Below are 21363 nucleotides of genomic sequence, written 5' to 3'. Positions count from 1 at the left end.
GGCTCTCTGATAGTAATTTTGAATCATTTAAAATATACCTGTAAACTGCTTAATATACAAAGGACTCATTACCATCACTTAAATGTAAATGTATTTTAATTTTAATCAGGAAACCCTTCATCCCTCATATACTTGCATTTGTTTATGGAACGGCCTTGCCTCTGGCGATATGGCGGGCACGTTGCCATATTGTTGCAGCGGACAAACACAGTCAATGAGGCATCTATGTATATTATGTCTGTGGAACTCCTACCACCAAAGACATGGGAGGACAAGAGGTCAGCCACAGAGGTTGGCTCACTGAGTCTAGTCTCTACCTGACCTGAGAGGCCGGGTCACAACCTTACATGGTGGGCTCTGGGGGTTTGGAGTACTCTACTCGATCAGGGAATGCCAAGTGGGGCTGGATGAGGGAGTTCAGCATTTTGGGGTGAGCCTGGGCAACTGAACTGTGGAGTGATGGCAGACAATAATCACGCTCTATAGGGATGCAGCAACACAACAACAGCCGCCATTAGCAGCCCGTGATGTCACATCCAAGTGGCAATGAGTCGCCGTGGCTCCATCCCGACAGCCACCATTAGAAGACATGTCCCATTCCAGTTATGAAAATAAAGATTTTGTTTCTGCCTGTTGGAGATACTTAAGGCGCTGTGTATATACATATATGCATATGATTGTATTTAACATGTAAATCTTTCAGTTTGAGGTCGTAAATCGGAGGCAAATCATCCATTATCAGATCAATAGGTGTTTGAATAACTGACACACTGGTGCATAAATGACTTGTAGACTGCAAACATTTGTGTCCCCACCATTGTGCCAGTTGCTCATGATGCTTATTCTGCTAAAAGAATAGAGAAAAACAAAGGGCAGGATTCCTGAAGCTGACCCCTGAGATGTTTCCCACATGTTTTGATTGAGACAATGTCAGCCTAACCAGGCATCCGTAGCTTTTGTGGCGTTAAATGATCCAAACACTGAGATGAATAATTTTATAATCCCTCCTGAGTGACAGACTTTAGATTAATCAGTCCTCAGTCATCTGAGATGTATCCTCGTCATTATTAAATCACAACCAACCAACCATGATGGTGAGTGTATCATTTAACATTTCATGCTTGAATCTTCCTCCCCTGTATCCATGCTCAAGCACACCACTTGATTAAACCAACACACACACCTACAAACACACACACCAGACCTGGTGCGGGATCGTTGACATTCTCGAATGGTGCAGCTTGCAGCATCCAGTTTAGATTAGATCACATCAGATTAGGTGGCATTACATTAGCTCTAACCAGATTACACTATTCCTCATCTAGCACACTCCAGCTCCTAATGCTGCTGCAGCCTCATTACCCAGGAAACAGCCATCAATGGAAGCAATTAGAAAAGTGTGACCGTCTTTTTTCAGTCACTAACTTGTGCACGTGGTCACCTTCATCTCACACCTCAGCTGCTATCAGTCAGATAGGATCCTGCAAAGCTAAAGGCTTTGAACCTTTGGTGAAGTTAGCATGTGTGTGGTTGGTTTGTTGGTTTGGGTGTATTTTTGTACCTCCATGTGCTGTTTTTTCCCCATTCTTCTGAGCGTTTCTATGTGTGAGAAACATTTTTATGGTCTCTTTCTCCAGCAGTAATCTTGCATGATGTCTGAGGAATGTCTAATATACAAGCTGGAACAATAGCAGAGCAAAACAGTGGGGGAAAAATAATGACCTGAACCTCATTCTGAAGGCCAGATGTCTACAGTCCAACTCTCACCTCATAAAAAGTGTACTTTTTGTTCTGGCTTATCAATCACATCTATTATGAAGCAGTGTGCTTGTGTTTGTCTGTGGGTGAGAGCTTTGAGCATGTACTAGTATGTGCATGGTAATGAATGCTGTGTTCATGGTGTAGGTTAATGTGTGGCCACAGGAATTTCAGTCTTCTTTTTGGTAGATGTAAATGTGTATATTCTAGTGCAAAACACAAGTCTGGAGAAGAGTGTGTTTCTACATGCAGAGCCTTGAAAAAGTATTTACCCCTTACTGATTTCTGTGTTTGTCTTGATATTAGACCAGTGTTACTCAACCCTGCCAACTAAAGAGCCAAATTGTTGAAAAAAAGCGTTGCAAGAGCCACAATCTAAATGGTGAAAAGTGGCAAAAATGGCTTGAAGTAGCATTAAAATAAGTTAAAGGTTGAAAAATGGTCCAAAAGTGGCAAAAAATGTGGCAAAATATGAGAGAAAAGTAACTCAAATGGGCAAAAGCAGCCAAGAGTGGCAAAATAGGGCAAACAATAGGAAGCAAGTGGTATTTAATGGCTAAAGGTAGCTTAAACGGGTAAATAGTGGTGAAAAGGGGCAAAAATGGGATTAAAGTGGCTAAAAGAAGTTGCAAAAATGGGCAAAAAGAGGAAACAAGTGGTATTTAATGGCTAAAGGTAGCTTAAATGGTCAAGGCGAAAGGGGCAGAAATGGGATAAAAGGGGCAAAAAGAAATGTTAAAGAAAGTGGTATTTAATGGCAATGGTAGCTTAATTGGGTGAAAAGTGTCAAAAAAATTGAAAAAAGGCAAAAACTGGATAAATGGGACGATTAAGTTTGACAATTATGCCTTCTGTATAAGTCTGAGAAACAAACTGATTAATGTGATTAACTTCTGAGGTCAAAGTTTCCCTTTTTAACATTGTCTGGGGGAATAATGTTTCAGATTATGACATTAAAGAGCCTCAAATCATCATAAAAGAGCCACATGAGGCTCCAGTGCCACACGTTGAGTATAATTGTATAAGACAGTCGACTTGTTGAATCAAGAAATCCCTGAAATAGAACCTGTCTGATGAAGTGAGGATAAAAGATCTTCAACACACCATGGAACCATCTAAAGAAATTCACGAACAGATGAGAAACAAAGTCACTGACATCTTTCAGTCTGGAGAGGGTTTCAAAGACATTTTCAAGGCTTTGGGACTGCAGCAAACCATGGTGAGAGCCATTACTCACAAACGGGGAAAACTGTGAACAGTGGTGAACCTTCCCAGGGATGGTCGGCCAACCAAATGACTCCAAAAGTGCATGAATGACTCATCCAAGAGGTCTCAAAAGAACCCAGAACAACATCCAAAGACCTGCAGGCCTCACCTGACTAATTTAAGGTCAGAGTTCATGACTCAACCATCAGAAAGACACTGGGCAACAATGGCACCATGGGAGAGTTCCAAGACCAAAACCACTGCTGACTAAAAAGAACACAACGGCTCGTCTCACATTTGAATAAAAACATCCTGATGATCCCCAAGACTTCTGGAGAAATATTCTGTGGACTGACAAGGCAAAAGTAGAACTTTTTGGAAGGTGTGTGGAGTAAAAATAACGCAGCATTTGATAGAAAGAACATCATGCCATGTCAAACATGTTGGTGGCAGTGTGATGGTCTGGGGCTGCTTTGCTGCTTCAGGACCTGGACCACTTGCTGTGATTGATGGAACCATGAATTCTGCTGTCTACCAGAAAATCCTGAAGGCCAATGTCCGGCCATCAGTTCATGACCTCAAGCTCAAGCGCTCTTGGGTTATGCAGCAGGACAACGACCTGAAACATACCAAAAAAAATAAAACAAAATGAAGCTTTTGGAGTGGTCTAGTCAAAATCTGGAATTAAATCCAATTGATAAGCTGTGGTGTGACCTTAAACGGGCAGTTCATGCTGGAAAGCCCTCCAGTATGGCTGTGTTAAAACAATTGTGCGAAGAAGAGTGGGCCAAAATTCCCTTACAGTGATGCAAAAGACTCATTGCCACTTATCGCCCTCATTAAAGTTGTTGCCACCTTTGTCTAATATTAAAATTAGTTTGTTGATCTGAAACATTTAAGTGTGACAAATATGAATAAAAAAGGAAAGAGGAAGGGTTCAAATAGTAGTTCACATCACTGTAGCAGTGTGTGAGGGCATTCATCTGAAAGAACATGTGAACATCTAAGTGCAGCAGCATTCGTTTAGCCTTTGAACCTCTCTTAATCACACAAAGCTTATGTGCTTGTATAAAGGATTTGCCGCCTCCTTGCTCGTCAGTGAGCAAATGAATGGGTACAATAAAGCACTGGGATCAAACGGATAGGTTTGTCCGTGTCTGTGAACCTAGAGACAGGCACAAGAGAAACAGACGATGACAAAGAGGTGAGATGAAACACAGATCCGCTTGTTTTTTCAGGAAGCCGGCTTCCCTGGCAGGGGCTGCACTGCAGGCTGTGGGCAAATTATCATTTTTTAACAAAGAGGCATGAGAGAAAAGGGATATCGCTCTTGCCTTTGTACATATTTTCTACACTGGCTCTGTTGCATTGCACATGCATTGCATGATGGTTCTGACATTCACATGGAACATGTAATTTGGTGAAATACACTTCATTAACCCTTTTTTTCTGCCTCTAAAGATTCTCATTTTTAAGGCATTGAGTATTCCTTTTGAACACAGAGGCTGCACAGATATGCACGTTTCAGTTCAAGTCAATGGCCATGGGTGACTCGGTGGGCTTAGGACAGTGGCAGACTCCTGAGTTTTGCTCCTGCTGCTCATCCCCAGTCATTATTTGTGCTTAGTTCTTAATGATTTCACTCGTCAGCGTGAGGACTTTGCAACTATCGGACTTTAGAATGAGCACAAAAGTCTTGAGTTTTGGTCTTGTATCATAGATGTTTAAGTTGTACAGTGAATGCTGACATTAGACCACCAGTGTAATAGACTTACAGACAGCTGGAACAGAGGCAGGGATGAAACTTCCCTGTCTCCCAGTGGGCTGAAAATGTATTAGGCAGGGTTATCAGTAGCAGAAGGGTTAAACCCCCCCCCCCCCGCAAATCTATCAGCGCAGCAAGCTTGGAGGTGGGGCTGCCTCGCTTTAGCGTGGCTCGGTGTAGCGCAGCACGACCGAACTGGTGATGGAAAAGCAAATCAGCACGGCTTGGTTTGGGTTGGCACGGCATAAAGTTGTAGTGGAAAAACCCCATTTGGAAACAACTGCCCTGGGGTATGAAATTACCCTGGAGATGGGGCAAAGGTTTTCTCTAATAACCGCAAATCAGATTAAAGGGGACATATTTTACCCTTTTAAGACAAGTTTATATTGTTCTCAGAGGTCCCCAGAAGATGCCTGTGAAGTCTGTTGCTGAAAAACACTCCAGTTTTGGATTTTTGCATGTCTAAAAACCCCTCTGTTTCAGCCCTGCTCAGAACGAGCTGTTCCTGTGGCTTTAAATGCTGCTGAGCTGTCTGACTCCCAGTCATACCCCCGCTGTGATCAGCTGGTAGCCAGCCTCCTCCTCCACCCCAGCCGCCTCCTTTATAGCTTAAAGCTTGTTGTACCTCCATATTCAGATTCATTCTACTATGGATTAATTGTTTCGGGAATAATTTCATTGTTTTCATTACACATGGTCTTTTTTATGGAATTATTTATCGCTTGAATTTTTCTAAAAAAACGTAACATTAACCTAAGAATAACTGCATATCAAATCGCAATATTTGGGAAAAAGAATCACAATTAGATTATTTTTGCAGATCGTTCAGCCCTGTGAACCATGACAACAATCTTTCCCAAGCACTTTTCTTTCATCCCCCTAAACTCAAAAGACAGGCAGTGTTTACTTTCTCATAAGATCATGAAACTCAGGCTCAAGCTTCAGGCTTTCATTTATGGTGCAACAGAAGGCTTTGTAGCTGGACATCTTCTTTTGCCTCAGGGCCCACTGCTGTATTCTGCTCTCCTGGGAGCTATGACTTAATACTGAGCAATGACTTCTGAGTGTTGACTTGTTTAAACTTAGGAAAGCTTTCACTGTGCCCTTGGTGAAGATATTTGTCAAGAGCAGTTAGTTTTGTTTGCTTAGACAGAGAACAACGGGAATGACCTTCAGGTTTCTACGATAAACTTCTGGTAGAAAGTGTGCTGCTTGATGAGACCACTGTGGGGTTTTCGTTCTTTAATGGAAGAGTACTAAATATTTTGTTCATGTGTGTATGGATAATAGTTGCCAACACTTTAACTGTGCAGTGTTTAATCAATCTTTATTAGTGTAGCACTTTCATATGAAACAATGTAGCACAAAGTGTTTTAGACACAAACAGAATAAGAAAGAATACATGACTCTACCCCAGCCCATCCCTGCCCCCTCATCCCCTCATCCCTGTCCCCTCATCCCTGTCCCCTCATCCCGTCATCCCCGTCCCCTCATCCCTGTCCCCTCATCCCCTCATCCCCGTCCCCTCATCCCCTCATCCCTGTCCCCTCATCCCTGTCCCCTCATCCCCTCATCCCTGTCCCCTCATCCCCTCATCCCTGTCCCCTCATCCCTGTCCCCTCATCCCCTCATCCCTGTCCCCTCATCCCCTCATCCCTGTCCCCTCATCCCCTCATCCCCGTCCCCTCATCCCTGTCCCCCATCCCCTCATCCCCGTCCCCTCATCCCTGTCCCCTCATCCCTGTCCCCTCATCCCCTCATCCCTGTCCCCTCATCCCCTCATCCCCGTCCCCTCATCCCAGTCCCCTCATCCCCACCCCGTAATCCAAACACAACATTGGCAAGTATATCATGAAGTGCACTGAGTAGTCAGACGACTGGAAAAGCACTATACAAGCTCAAATCCATTTACTAAGTCCATTTTATATCATGAGTAATGGATTCAGTAAAGGGGGAAGGTGTGTACTGCTGAAACGGTGGAGGCTAGGTCAAAATGTAAAAACAAAGTAGCATAAAATGAAATTTAAGAAATAATAAATAAAAATTTAATTTAATCAGAACAAAAAGAAACTTAAATAAGAATAAAAGCACTAAAATAGCTCAATAGAATTGTATAAAATAAGTCTAATACACATAAAGCAGGAGTGTCAAACTCAATCATATTCTTAATTTAGGTCTAACCTGAGCGCCCAACAGGGTCGATATTTAACCACTGAGTGTCAGCCTAAATGATGTTGAGATTATGAGGTCAACATGATAAGTTAAAAAATCAAAATCTGAGATAAAAAGTCAGACATAAGTTTTAAAGGTAAAAACATGACATCTAGAGTCAAAATAATGTTTAAAGGTCAAAATATGAGATAGAATACTGAAACCATGATTTTTAACAGTCAAAAATGAGATAAAAGTCAAAAGCTTGAGTTCTAAGGGTCAAAATATGAAATAAAATTTCAAATTCCTGAGTTTTAAAAGTCAAAATATGAAATAAAATTCAACCCATGAGTTTTGAGGGTGAAAAAAGGTAGGAGTTGAAATGGTCCACAAAACTGAGATAAAACTTTAAAACATGATATTTAACAATTAAATATGAGACAGAGTGAAAGTGAGGAGTTGAAATGTTAGCAAAAAAAATCAAAATCATGATATTCAACAATCAAAATGTGAGATAAACATTGAAAACGTGAGTTTAAAATATGAAGATAGGAGATTACATTTAAAATTCATGAGTTTTAAAAGTCAAAATATGAAATAATATTAAAAATGATGAGTTTTAATGGTAAAAAATGAGATAAAAGTCAAAATTAGGAGTTGAAAAAAGTCAAAACATGAGATGAAATTGAAAATCATGATTTTAAAAGGATTCAATGAGTCGAAATAGGATTTAAAATGTAAAATAATGAATCTAAAATGAATCTAAAAGGTAATATGAGAGAAAAAGTCAAAATTATGAGATTTGAATGTTAGAATATGAAATAAACGTTCATAACCATAACTTTTAGTCATGTGAGATGCAAAATTGAAAATATAGTGAAAACAAATTTCTCCTACGCTTCAACTTTTTATCAGTTAATTTTTACTGTTGACTTTTTCTTATTTTTATGATTCAACAAGGATATTATAAATCAAGGTTAAGTTTACATTTTTATACTGGAGGAAATCTGCAGACATCATACTGGTGGACCAGTTCTAATAAGAATATCATATGATCTGGTGGGCCTGGTATAACTGCACCACGGGCCGGATTTGGCCCCCGGGCCTTGAGTTTGACACCCCTGACATAAAGGGAACATGGTAGATTATGATAAGAGGACAAAATACTAAAAGACAACCCTGACATTAAAACTAAAGAGAGATAAATGCTAAAACACTCAAATAAAATTAAGTTAACAATCTAAAATTTAAAGAGGGGCGGAGTCAGGGGCGGAGTCTGACATAAACAGAGGGGTATTTAGACATGCAAAAAACCACGACTGGAGTGTTTTTTCAGCAGCAAACTTCCCAGGCATGTTTGGGGGACCTCTGAAACCGATATGAACTTGTCTTAAAGGGGTAGAATATGTGACCTTTAATGGTTGGATTAAAGAGTAAAACAGAGCCTTTAATCTTACTTTATGACTGAGGATGAGGAACCAAACCCCTGAATGTCAAAAATATTGTTTCAGCTTCAGCTGATCTGGCTGTTGAATCATCTTAAATACTGCATTTTTGCTAATTTGTTCACTTTTGAAAGACTAAATGGTCCATTGCCAAACTCTCACAGCGACACAAAATTTACAGCAAAAGATGAAAGTGAAAATTAAATTGCATTGGAAGTGTTCATTGCTTTAATGAAAAGATAACTGGTTCCCTCATTTCTCCTTCATGACCCATAAATCATTGCAACATCACTGGTTAGAATATTCCATAATGATCTGCTCAGTCTGTGTTAGTGCTGCTGAAGTGCTTGAGATAAACTGGGGTCATAAGACAGCGTGAGTAGCTGGTATTCAGCAGGTATGTCTGTACTTCTACGTGCTGCTTTGCTAGTTTGCCAATTCTTAAAGAGCTGCATGGAGTGATGGGTGGCAGAGCAGGCTAACTGGTTCACCCTGTATTTACATTACATTGCATTAGCACCTAGAGCAGCCCTGCAATAATGTTTCTGTCAGGGTGACAGCACTACTTATGCACACTTATTAGGGACATTCAGACTGTCAGAGAGGCAGGCGTGCACATATGTATGCACAGATCTGTTCGCACTTTTATGATGGAGAACATGCAAACACATCAGACACTCAACACCTTCCATTCTCTGTGTCATGTCAGTGTAAAGTGAGCGTATGACACAGTGTTTGAGTTGTGTAAACTGTTTATTGCATGGAGATGAAAGGCTCTGTGAAGCCTGCCTGGGGTGCTACACAGGCCACAGACACATGACAGCGCTCCCACTGACCCTTTTCTCCCCAACCATAATTATGGATACTGTTATGGCTGTCTGATGCACATACTGTCTCACATTTGGACGTGCCGCGCCTTTTATCTTTTGGCTCCAGTTCCTTCTCTTGTCTTTCTGCATAGGCTTTTTTTTTTTTTTTTTTTTTCATTTTTTTCTCTGTCTTTTTCTGGCACACACCCACGCTCAAATGCTCACACATACACTCTCAAGTTGTTTGATCTAGATGTGAGTGGCAGCCCAATTCTCTGATGAGCTTTGAGCAGACGTCCCAGGCATATTCAGCAGCACTGTTGTGATCTCTGTGTGGGTTTCTGGTCCAAGATAAAGGTGGAGTTTGTATTGTGTGAGTGTGAAAAGAGAGGTTTGTCGCATTTCAATTGAATTCAATCACTGGCAAATTTCTGTGTGCCCATGTTACCCAGCAGGTGCTTTTCTCCAGCCATGTCTGGTGATTTCAGGTGATATTCAGATTACATGATGCTCATCCAGAACTGCTGGAACACTTTTAAAGTACACTTGTTTTAGCTCTAGTGAACATTTAAGATTTGAAGTAGCGTAGCATGCCACTAACATCCATTGATTTCTCTTTTTCTTCCTGTTTTCTCAGCCCGATGAACTGACTAATGCCTTGGAAATCAGCAACATCGTGTTCACCAGCCTGTTCTCTCTGGAGATGCTACTGAAGGTTCTAGTCTACGGGCCCTTTGGCTACATCAAGAACCCCTATAATATCTTTGACGGCATCATTGTGGTCATCAGGTGAGTAGCAGAGAGAAGTATGAAAAACACAAGTCCTGTTAGCACGCATCACTCATACCTTTTGCATTAGATAAAATGAATAAACTAATGGTCATTACAAAACAATGAAAGAAGTTGTTGCAGTTGTTGAAAGTTGAGCTTTGGCCACTTGATAGGTGTTGGCATCACAAAGTTATCTTGAGTCAAACCCAGGCTCTGGGGATCTCTACGTACCAGCTTTGCCTCTGCTGGTTTTTAAAGAGATTTGATAATGATGATAACTTTATTTGTATAGCACTTTTAAAAACATGGGTTTACAAAGTGCTTTGGCATGTGCAGAAGCAAGCAGAAGAACAAAGCAACAACCCAGACTGAAGACAAGAAGACAGAACGTGACATGCAGACAACATCAGCAGAATCCAAACACTTAACACTTAAAATGTAAATAAGAGGGCAAAAACAGAGAGTAAAGCGAGGTAAAACGAGCTCTAAAACTGTAAAAGCAGTAAAATTGATACATATTATAACAGAGGTAAACAGAAGGGAAGAAATAAAGACAAAAAATCAATAAAGTGAGGAAGACTGTAACGATTAAAAACAGTCAGGGGGCAAGGAAATAAAATGAGGTTGACAGGGAGTAAAGGAGAGATTAAGAGGAAATTAAACTAAAATAGATAAGAATCTGTGAGAAGATGAAATCAAATGAGAAAACAATGGCATCACATAAAAGCCAGTCTATAAAAATGAGTTTTAAGAAGTGATTTAAAAGATGTCACTGATTCTGCATGCCTTATCTCCTCGGGCAGGTCATTCCAAAGTCGAGGGGCTCTGATGGAGAAGGCCCTGTCACCCTTAGATTTGAGTCTCGACTTTGGAATGACCAGGAGGTTCCCACCCGAGGATCTGAGGCTGCGGGTTGGCTCATAGGGGGTTAAAAGTTCTTGTATATAGATTGGAGCCAGACCCTTCAGTGCTTTAAAAGTAATTAATAAGATCTTAAAATCAATTCCAAAGCTAACAGGAAGCCAGTGTAAAGATGCTAAAAGGGGGGTGACGTGATGTCGTCTGTTTAAACCAGTGAGAAGCCTAGCTGCTGCATTCTGGACCAGTTTGAAGTGACAGAGTGATTTCTGGGAGATACCGGAGAGGAGTGAATTACAATAATGATGCAGAGTTCACGGCAGTGGAGGGTTTCAGTTCACCCTTCGCCGTCATATTCTTGTGCTTTTAAGCAACAAATCCAAGATAGTGTTCATACCTCCAATCACTGACTGAGTTTACATGGACTTGAGTTCTCTTTGTGCACGTATACCTCTTCAGAAACTGGGATATTTTGAGAAACCTGGTTTTGCTCCCTGGAGAACTCCCAAAGAAAACAGGATACTGTGCCATGTATACGCAGTATCCCGTTTCCTCACAGCTGCAGACTACCTGCACAGGCACGAATTTTATTTCACTCCAGATACTTTTAAATACTGCGTTTGTGTGGTGGAGGAACAGCTGAGCCCTGCTGCTCAGAGAGCGTGACGGCTGAGCGGCTGTGTCTGCAGCGGATCAGTCTGTGAACTGACGGCAGTTTTGTGTGATAACGCACTCATATTTAGATAAAACATGAACTGAATAGTTTAATTTTTCAGCCATCAATGAAACGTGAGCGTAGTTTACTGTGGAGACAGAGAATGACCGCTCACGCCATGAGTTACCGGGAATTAGAGCTCTGTGAACTGAAGATGGAAAGATGGTGCTCGGTAAACATCCTGCCTGCTTCCCAATACTGAAACTTAGAAACGGCGACTCTTCTGGTGTACTTTTCAAAGTAAAATCAGAACCTTTTCAAGGCCCACTTTGAGCTGCCTCCATTTTATTTTGAAGTTGTTTTGGCGACAGTTACTTAGTGAAGTTAGTAAACTGTAAGTTGCTTCGCTCTTTCTTGGCGTCTCTGCCAAACTTTGGTAGAGTTTAATAAAAATAATTCTAATCCCCTAAGTGCGAATAGTTTGAAATATCAAGTTATATTAAGCTTATTTATTTGAGATCTCCCTTTCACTCCTTATCATCCTCTCTGTCTCTTCTTCTCTGCAGATGCTTTATTTCCTGTAAGCAAACGTTCTTAATATAAACCAGATTATTTTTGTTTTCTCCCGTTGTTGGAATGAGGTTTATCTTTGTTAAACCCAAAATAACAGTGTTCAAATTTTTTCTCAAATTTCAAACTTACCTCGCCTGGTGTTGTTAAATAACATCTCAACTATCTGTGCAGGTATGATTCAGTGATCAGAAACCAGGATGCTAGTTTTTCTTGTGTATACAGGGATATGAATAACCGAGTTTCTCTGTGCACATGTAACGAACCATCCAGAATATGATAAAAACCGGGATATGACTCATAACCAGGATACTCAGGTCCATGTAAACGCAGACGTTGAAAGATGTCCTCATTTGAAGCGCTCTGCTGTTTCCCTCTTCCTCCTCCATGGACTCGCGCTAACGTGTTACCTGAGTCAGTGAGTGTTGCATGAGACCACATTGTTGACAGATTTACGGTATTGCCAGTAACAAGATTATTATTTAAAGTAAATATTAATATGATTATTAGGATAGGAGCAGTAATGCTTTACACCACCGCTGACTGTGATGATGGGTGACCAGGAGAGGTCTTCTGACACATGAACACCCAGGGACCCTTTCTGCATTTATTCCGTTAATGCACCTACACCACTGATCATCAACTGGCAGCCCGAGGGCCAGATCAAGCCCCCCCTAAGCTTCCTGTCTGGCCCCCAGACCCCAAAAATGCAATTAATATTAAAGTAGTTTTAAAATGACTTGACATTATTAGAAAATTCACTAGCAAGGACCACACCACAACAGAATGTGATTAAAGGTTTAATCGAGATTGATAAGAATGTGCAGCGAGACTGTTGTCTGTTGTGATGAAGATGAGGGATGTGGGTAAGTAGTTTCAGTCTAGTCATGAAGTCTCAACAGAGGGAGACTCAGGATGGGGGTTCCGTCTCAGGCGTCGTTCTGTCCGAGCTGATCTCAACCCAGACTGTGACTAGAATTAGATGAGTCTTGGGTGAAGCAAATGGATGAAGGAGGAGATTAATGAGTTGGAGAAGGGAGGGAGAGTGGGTAGACTCTCAGACAGACGGCGTGATGTGGGTTGGCTACGTTTAAGTAGGCCCGTCAGGTGATTGAGGGTGTGGTTTTGCTGTGGCCTTGCTCCCAAACTTAAGTTAAAATAAATATTAACTACATTACTCTAAAAAGATGGATAAGACTGGCAGGAAAGTTGCAGAAATGTCCAGATAAAGTAGTGAAAAGGGGTTAGAGCAGGGGTGTCAAACTCAAGGCCCGGGGGCCAAATCCGGCCCATGGTACAGTTAAACCCTGCCCACCACATGACATCATATTTTTATTTTGACTGTCCCACTGGATTTTAAAAATGTAGTTTAAAAATGTAAACTTAACCCTGATGATCCTTGTTAAATCATGAAAATTAGAAAAAGTAAAGCATCATAATAAAAAATAAAGAGTCAGTAATGTGGGAAAAGATATGAAGTTATGTTTTTATTCATATTTTCAATTCTGCAGTTTTTATGCAAATTATTTTTTGAATTTTTATGCCATATTTTGACCTTTTCAATTCATAACTTGAATATTTTTCTTATTTTTGACCTTTAAGATTAACGATTTTAAATTCTAAGTTATAATTTGACCTTTTAAACTCATGATTTTGAATTTAATCTCCCATTTTGACCTTTTCAGATCCTTACTTTGACTTTTAATTTAGAATTTGACCTTTTCAATCCTCAATTTTAGAATTTCAGTCATATTTTGACCTCTAACCTCAAAAGTTAAATTTTATACGCTTTGACGTTTTAAACATATGATTTTTAATTTTTATCTCCCATTAAAAATGATGATTTCCATTCTATCTTATTTATTTTTTCATTAAAAAAAACATGATTTTGACTTTAACTGCCATGTTTTGACCTTTTGAGCTAAAAAGTTTTACTTTTCATCTCAGATTTTGAGCCTTTAAACTCATTATTTTTACTTTTTATAATCTTGAGAGTATTTATCATCAGTGCTAAGGTTTCCCCCCCACAATTCATTGCTGGTGAAAATGAGGTTGACCGTTTATGGTTGAATGTTGACCCCGTTCTGCCCTCAGGTTAGACCAAAATTCAGAAATCAGCCCCTGCTGGTATTGAGTGTGACACCCCTGGGTGAGAGGGTGGCATAAATGGGTGATAAGTGTCAAAATGTGTTATGCAGCAGCACAAAGTGACAAAAATTGGCAGGAAAAGTGGAGAAAAGAGGTTAAAATGTGGCAAAAAATGGTAAAAGAGGAAAAAAGGTACAAAACAGTATCAAAATAGGTTAAAAGTGGCATAAATGGATACAAAAATGGCACAAAGGGGATAAAACATGTAGGAAAAGTGGTTTAAAATGGGTTAAAGAATGGCAGAAAATGGGTTAAAGAGGCAAAAAGGGGCTAAGAGTATCAAAATAGGTTAAAAGTTGCAAAAATATAGCTGGCAAAGTAGTGGAAAGGAGTTAAAGAGTGGCACACAGGGGCAATATCTGGCAGGAAAATTGCAAAAAGGGGTTAAAGAGTGGCAAAAATTGGTTTAAAAGTAGCAGAAATGATCAATAATGGGTTAAGAGTGGCAAAAATGTTGCAGACATGGCCAAATGAAGTAGTGAAAAGGGGTGGAAAGGGTTTAAAATGAGATAATATTGGTGCTACGTGACAAAAGGGGAGGGCCTATTCTCGGGGATTTTCAGGGCCCAGGCCTGTCTCCTTGTTGCCTGCTGTGTTATAGATTACAGGGCTAGATCTCACTGGTAATGTCTAAAAATGTGTTTTGAAAGAAAATACAAAGACTAATACAGTAATATGCTAATAAAAACAAAATACTTGTTTAATTTTTGTTTATGTGGAAGTCCGGTCCCCAGAGGCTCTGTCAAGTCTAAAATGTGGCCCTTGTCTAAATGTACTTGATGATCCCTGCCCTACAGAGACTCTTCCCCCTGAGATTAGCCTGATGGTGGTTGTGTCTAGTTTAATGATGCTATTGGACCAGTTAACAGTGAGCAGTAGTACGTGTAAAGAGAGTCGAGGAGAGGGCTGAGCACACAGCCCCGTGGGGAGCCGGTACTCAGAGTAATGGAGGAGGAGGAGGTGTGAGGGGCCAGGTTTCACTCTCTGTGGGCGCTCTGTGAGAAAGTTTTTGATCCAGGAGCAGACGGAGGAGAGTCCAGCACTTTACCAACCAGGATGTCCGGAGATGATCTATTTAACTCTGAGCTGAAGTCAGTGAAGAGCATCTTCACACAGGTCTTTTAATGGCAATAGCATCCTCAGTTGACATGTTGGCTCTATAGGCAAACTGGTGTGGACTGAAGGAGGTAAGCTTTGATGTGAGGGAGGACCAGTTTCTCATTATTAAAGCAGTAAGAGCAAGTGGTCTGTAGTCATTCAGATCCTCTGAAGCTGCCTTTTTGGGACTGGGATGATGGTAGCAGACTTAAAGCAGGGTGATATGGAGGCCTGAGCCAGCTGGTCACCTCGCCTCATATTCCATCAGAACCAGCGGGGAGGAGCTGGCGACGGATGGAATCACAAGGGGATGTTGCAGACGTCCTGATGACCTCAGACCTGGAAAAGTAGCGGTTTAGCTCCTCAGCCAGTGCAGCATCAGTGGAGTTGGTTCTGACATTGTAGTTTATGTGCTGCATTCCTTGCCACACCCACTGAGGGTCATTTGTTCCAGACTTTCTTGCCACTGGTGCAGCAGTGGGAGCAAACTGGGCTTAAATACTTTGCATGAGGAAGAGATGTGCAGGAGCTGGGGATTGAACCCATGACCCTCTGGTTATGAGACGCCCAATTCTACCAACAGAGTCAAAGTCAGACCTTTAAAACCTCATAAGATCCTGCGTGCACGTATGAGGACATTGTTACATTTTGACTTTCCTACAGCACAGAAGTAAATTCTTGATTAGAATTATAAAGATAGTTGTCAGGAATTTCCATTAAAGTTTCAGTAATTTTCTTGGAATGCTGGGACATTAATTGGGAAAGTTTTAGGAATTTTCTTGAAGATTAAGTGAATATGTTTGTATATTTAAGAGAGTTTGATTTTATTTTATTTCATTTTTTTTAAGAGGGGAAAACATTTTCAGTATTTTCATCGGGATGTTAGGAATTTATTTGTTATTTTTTTTAGGATTTTTACTGGAAATTTGGGAAGGGTTTTTGCTTCACAATTTTCCCAAATGTTCAGGGATGTTTTAATTGGAATTTGTTTGGATTTTTTTGAGGGAATATGTTTGGAAATTTCCCGTTATTTTTCATGGAATTTCATGGGGAATTTCTTTGTAAATTTTTTAAATTTGATCAGAAATTTGGGGAAATTAGGTTTGAAGTTTTTTGGAATTTTTTTGTAAATCTTAAGGCTTTTTCAGAAAAGCTTACTGAAACATTTGTGGAATATTTGAGGATATTAAAGAGGTTTTTTTTTTTTTTAATTTTCACAAAGATTTTTGATAATGTCTTAGAAATTTTATGGAATTTAGGGGGATTTTCTTTGTTGCGGTAATCTCTCATTATTCTGAAAGGAATTTTCCAGGATCTCTAGAAATGTTTGTGTAAATTTAGTTCATACCTGGCCTTAACAGGTTCTTGTGGTCCATTATCAGAAAAATGACTATACTATCACCATCGTCTTTCAATGACTGACTCCATTTTTGACTGAATAACTCAATGCAACTGTCAGACACAGATAAAATATATAAAAACTGATGAAAATTAAAAATCTATGTATTTGTTCTGCGTTTTATAGTAAGATGAGCCTGTTGTCCTCATATGCAGACATGATTTTGGGTGAAACCACTTCCTGTTTCATAGACGGTGCTTTGTTTTTTACTTATCAGGTCCTACTGATTCCATATGAGTGGGAGGAACTAAAAATGCATTTAATATGAACATGGAAGAGCATAGATAAATACTGTAGGCCTCTTTGAAACAGCACAGGCTTTTAAACTTATTTTTCACTCGTCCCTTTCCTTTAAAAATTTAAAATAATGCAATAATTCGATAAGCTGATGCAGTCCTCTCTGCTGTATTACTAGTGTAACTTAACCAAGTTCGACTAAATAAATGAAAGCATCGTAAACTGTCTTCCTCTCCTCTTTCCTCTTCCTTCCAGTGTGTGGGAGATCGTGGGTCAGCAGGGCGGCGGTCTGTCAGTGCTCAGGACCTTCCGGTTGATGCGGGTGCTGAAGCTGGTCCGTTTCATGCCAGCCCTGCAGAGGCAGCTGGTGGTGCTGATGAAGACCATGGACAACGTGGCCACCTTCTGCATGCTGCTCATGCTCTTCATTTTCATTTTCAGGTAGGCAAAGGTGGGGGAGAGAGAGTGGCATGTGTTCAGTCTTTCACAGCTACATTAAGAGTCACAGCCTTATTGAAAGGACAAAGAGCACAAAGGTGAGGAATAAAATCAAATGCTCCATCATTACAACAGAAGCAGGACACTGAGACTGAAGTTAATGTCAGATAAAAACACTAAATGAAACGTTTCCTGTTTTATTGTCACTGCTGGGCTAGGCCTGCTCATAAAGTTAACAAATCAAACGTGTGAAGGCTCTGTGCACGCTGGGAGAGGGTCATTTATCCAGTTTCACTGCTGACATAAGCATCACAGTTTCATTTTATAGTATTATTACTTATGCTTTGATTCTAGTGCACACACACGGAAGGTTTACTTCCCCATAAAACAAACTGGTTTGGAAACTGCCATCCATAAAATGCACATTCTTTATGCAATGGTGGGTGCCTATCTAGAGTCTCATAGTCAGGTTACTGAAAGTTGAACAGAATAATTTGTGACAGACAGAAACAGAGTCCCTGTCTTCTGTTTGTCCCATACGACTCATTGTGCCGCCTCCTCTCATCTAAGTGTGTGTCAGTGTTTACAGTGAGAGTAAGTCACATGACCCGGTGTCTCCTCTCCAAGATTCCCTAAAGTGTTTTTAAGAAGCAGCTGAATGGAGCCCGACTTAAGCTCGACACATTTCATTGAAAAATTCTTCACAATAAAAGTCCCCAGTGATAATGCTTTTGTTAAGAAACTAGAGTTAGTTGGTAGAAAGTTTACCATGGCAATGTCTGAAAAATCAAACAGGATGCAGAAGAAAAATTAAACTTCAAACCACACATGTTCAGTTTGGCTATTAGGCTCCTCATTTTATGTATTTTTCAACAAATTCAAGCAAAAAATCATTCTATATCATAACCTACATTCAGTCAGGAACACTCTCATCGTGCATTTAACTAACTAAGCTTCAATAGGAAAAGTTTGAGAAAAGGCAAAGGCTTTGAAAAAAACTGATAGTGATTGGATGAACGTTCTGTCTTTCACAACTCTACGGGCCAATCAGAGCAATAAAACACGTGACGTAGCCGCTATCGAGCTGTGCATGCACAGCTACAGAGGAATAATGCGAAACATGTCGACTATAGACATGTCAGTACTCGACTTTTGTTGTTTTTGAAAAGAAAACAACTCACTGCTGTTCTTTGTTCTTCTTTTAACCAAGAAATGTCATCAAGTTCTGATAAAACTGGCGCTTTAGCAGCATCCACGCTAATCTCTTCCTCCATAACTGCACCAGCTCTTGCACATTCACCACTCATTCAATCAAGAAATAATAATGTGCTTTACTATTTTTTTCAGGTTTTTTTCATAAATCTGTAAATTTGAAAATTCATGGATAACAATAATAATTCTATTTCAGCATTAAAAATATCATTTGGGTTAAAGAGCTTCTACATTTTGGTGTATTAATCATTGCAGAAACATCAAAAATGTTTTTGGTAACTACCAATGCTGTTAATTTAGGGCAGCTGTGCCATAAACCTTACTTTGGTTAGGGTTAGGGTGGTCTAATACATTTGTTAAGCACTGTATTTCCATCCTGAGACATACGGCGTCTGTGAGAGTGGCCATCAAAGATGTATGATCTGCAGCTGGATTATCTTGATGTAGTCACCCGTGGCAGAAACAATAAAATCATGGAATCATGAACCCCTAAAAGGCAAAAATATCCGCAGTTGACATACTACCTCTTCCCGTGTGATCTCTGCCCTCTTGTGTGGAACTGACCGGTGCCTGACTGTGTTGCATAGCGCCGTAAGCCTCCAGTGTGTGAGTTTGCTTGCCTTTGGTCAGAGCAAAACCACGGTGCCGTGCAGCACAGATGTAAAAATGACGGGTTAGTTATATCACGCAGTACCTCATCAAAAATACATGTTTGTAAAAAAAAAACAACCCAACAATTTTCTGTATCAGTTTATCTTGGTCAGAAACCTCTAATGTGCAAAATACAACCTCAGATCAGACTGTTTTTTACGCTGTCTTTATCAGCAGCTGTCTGACATCATACCCACGCTGCTGTCCTGCCACTGCAGTTATGGCGGCCATAGAAAGATGGCAGGAACCATGAACCAGCCGTTGGATTTATCTGTAAATAAATAAACAGCATTTGATTGGAGCGAAGGGCTGCCAGGTTGATGCAGCAGAGGTCTGTTCATTGATCCCTCTGCTCCATTTGAGGCTCAGTGTCTTGGTTCTGAATAATAAATACGCTGTAGTGCAGACTTACTTCTGGTTGCTGCTGCTGACGAGCTCTTTTAATGTCTTTCTCTCCTTTTACACATTACACTATACTAGATTTGGATGAATAACTTATAAGAAAACAGTGTGCTTATCCCTCACTGAAATATTACATTATTATTTAAAAATAATGTATTTGCATTACATCCAGGGTTACTTAAGTAGATCTTTCTAAAGTGATTGTAGAGAAGAGCTCGGCGGCAGCTGGAGAAGCTTATCATGAAGACGTGAGGCGAGCTGCCGGCCTGTCTGACCTGAGCTCAAACGTCATCAGTGCATTAAAAAGAGAGTGGAATATAAATAAAACAGATTCATTTGTAAGTTTCTCCAAAAGATCTAGTTTTTCTGACGTTTACACCAGTGGTTCTTAACCTGGGGATCGGTCTTGAGACACTGAGAGGGGGTCTCCGGATGACTTAAAAAACATAAACCACTACTACGGTTGGCCTAGATGCTTTCTTATCAGAGCTGTTTTCAGTGCTAAGAAGAGAAAAGTAAGACTGTCTCCAGCATGTAAGAAATTAAAAACAAAGAGGAAAATCCTATTTCAGGGTTTTTGACACCAGTCGTTCAAACTAAGAACACACAGACTTATTCTGGAGCAGCCAGATTGTTTCAATGTTTGTATTTTGTCCACAATCCAAACACTAAAGTTACTCTCTAGAATGGAGTACTCACTAACTTTACATTATAAAAACTATAGAAGCTACAATCTGTGGAATTTTAGCACAGAAATGGCTGATAATTAAACATGAACGCTCCTAGGTTATATAATAAATATACTTTTAGTTCAAGTCTTCTGTTGTCTAAAGTTGTGGTTCTCAACGTGGGGGTTGTGGCCCCCTTGGGGGTCACGGGACACTGAGAGGGGGTCTCCAGATGCCTTAAAAAAACAAACAAATATTTTTTAAATTACACATTATCCTCTTAACACCAATTTAGCCAAATTTTAACCCGTTTTCAACCACTTTCTGACAAATTTCACCAAATTTAACACATTTTTACCACTTAAAACCAATTTTTGTCCATTTTAACCCTTTCCATCATTTATTTCTGCCTGATTTTTTCCACTTCTAAAGCAATTCTTGTCACTTTAAGCCTTTTGTTACCTCTGTTAATCCATTATTTCCTCTATCAACCACTTTTTACACCCATTTTAACCACATTTCACTATTTGTTTTACCCATTTTGTCAGTTTATCTCATTTCTGCCTATTTTCTGTCTCAGTAAACCATTTTTGTTTTTGACAATTTCAACCAATTTTTCATTCCATTTCACCCAATTTTCCACCTATTTTTGCCACAAAACCCAATTAGGCTATTTTCAGAATCCCATTTCAGCACCTTTTCCACCACATTTTGTCATTTTTAACCCATTTTAGCCCTTTTTAATTGTGTTTTGAAGAAAAAAGATTTACTATTTAAGAAGACTATTTACTACAGCACAAAAAAAAATTTGTATATTTTACAAGAGTGGTTATTACTCAGGTTAACTGTAGAAACGACCATGATTTCGCTGACCTGCATGGGCCCCCAGTTTGGCTGGACCCCTGAAAGCTCTCCCCTTACCCCCCCTTATGTGCAGCCTTGTCTGAACATGACTGTTCTGGAATGTGCATGGCTATGTTCGACCATATTCAAATACAGGAGAGGTTCCTGGTTTCTGGGACCTTTGTTTTGGGGGTCCAAGGCTGAACCCCTAGTCTACACAGAAAGGCTTTTATAGCTCCAGCGGTGCTGCTGCAGGATTGATCTCTGCATTGAATAAAC

At 40.1% G+C, this 21363-nt stretch overlaps 1 protein-coding gene across 4 annotated transcripts in view; it reads left to right on the top strand.

Annotated features, from left to right (window-relative positions):
* cacna1g (calcium channel, voltage-dependent, T type, alpha 1G subunit) overlaps positions 1–21363 on the top strand; it is a 451566-nt gene that overhangs the window by 275208 nt on the left and 154995 nt on the right. For all 4 annotated transcript variants that reach the window (XM_041814821.1, XM_041814822.1, XM_041814823.1 and 1 more), the window contains exons 11-12: positions 9772–9923; positions 17126–17311. In XM_041814821.1, the coding sequence (XP_041670755.1) occupies positions 9772–9923; positions 17126–17311 (338 nt within the window). The remainder of the gene's footprint in view (positions 1–9771; positions 9924–17125; positions 17312–21363) is intronic.

The sequence above is a fragment of the Cheilinus undulatus genome, linkage group 20 (genome assembly GCF_018320785.1).
Source record: "Cheilinus undulatus linkage group 20, ASM1832078v1, whole genome shotgun sequence".
Lineage (NCBI taxonomy): Eukaryota > Metazoa > Chordata > Actinopteri > Labriformes > Labridae > Cheilinus > Cheilinus undulatus.
The sequence above is the reverse complement of the archived record's forward strand: the minus strand, read 5'-3'. Positions and strand labels throughout refer to the sequence as shown.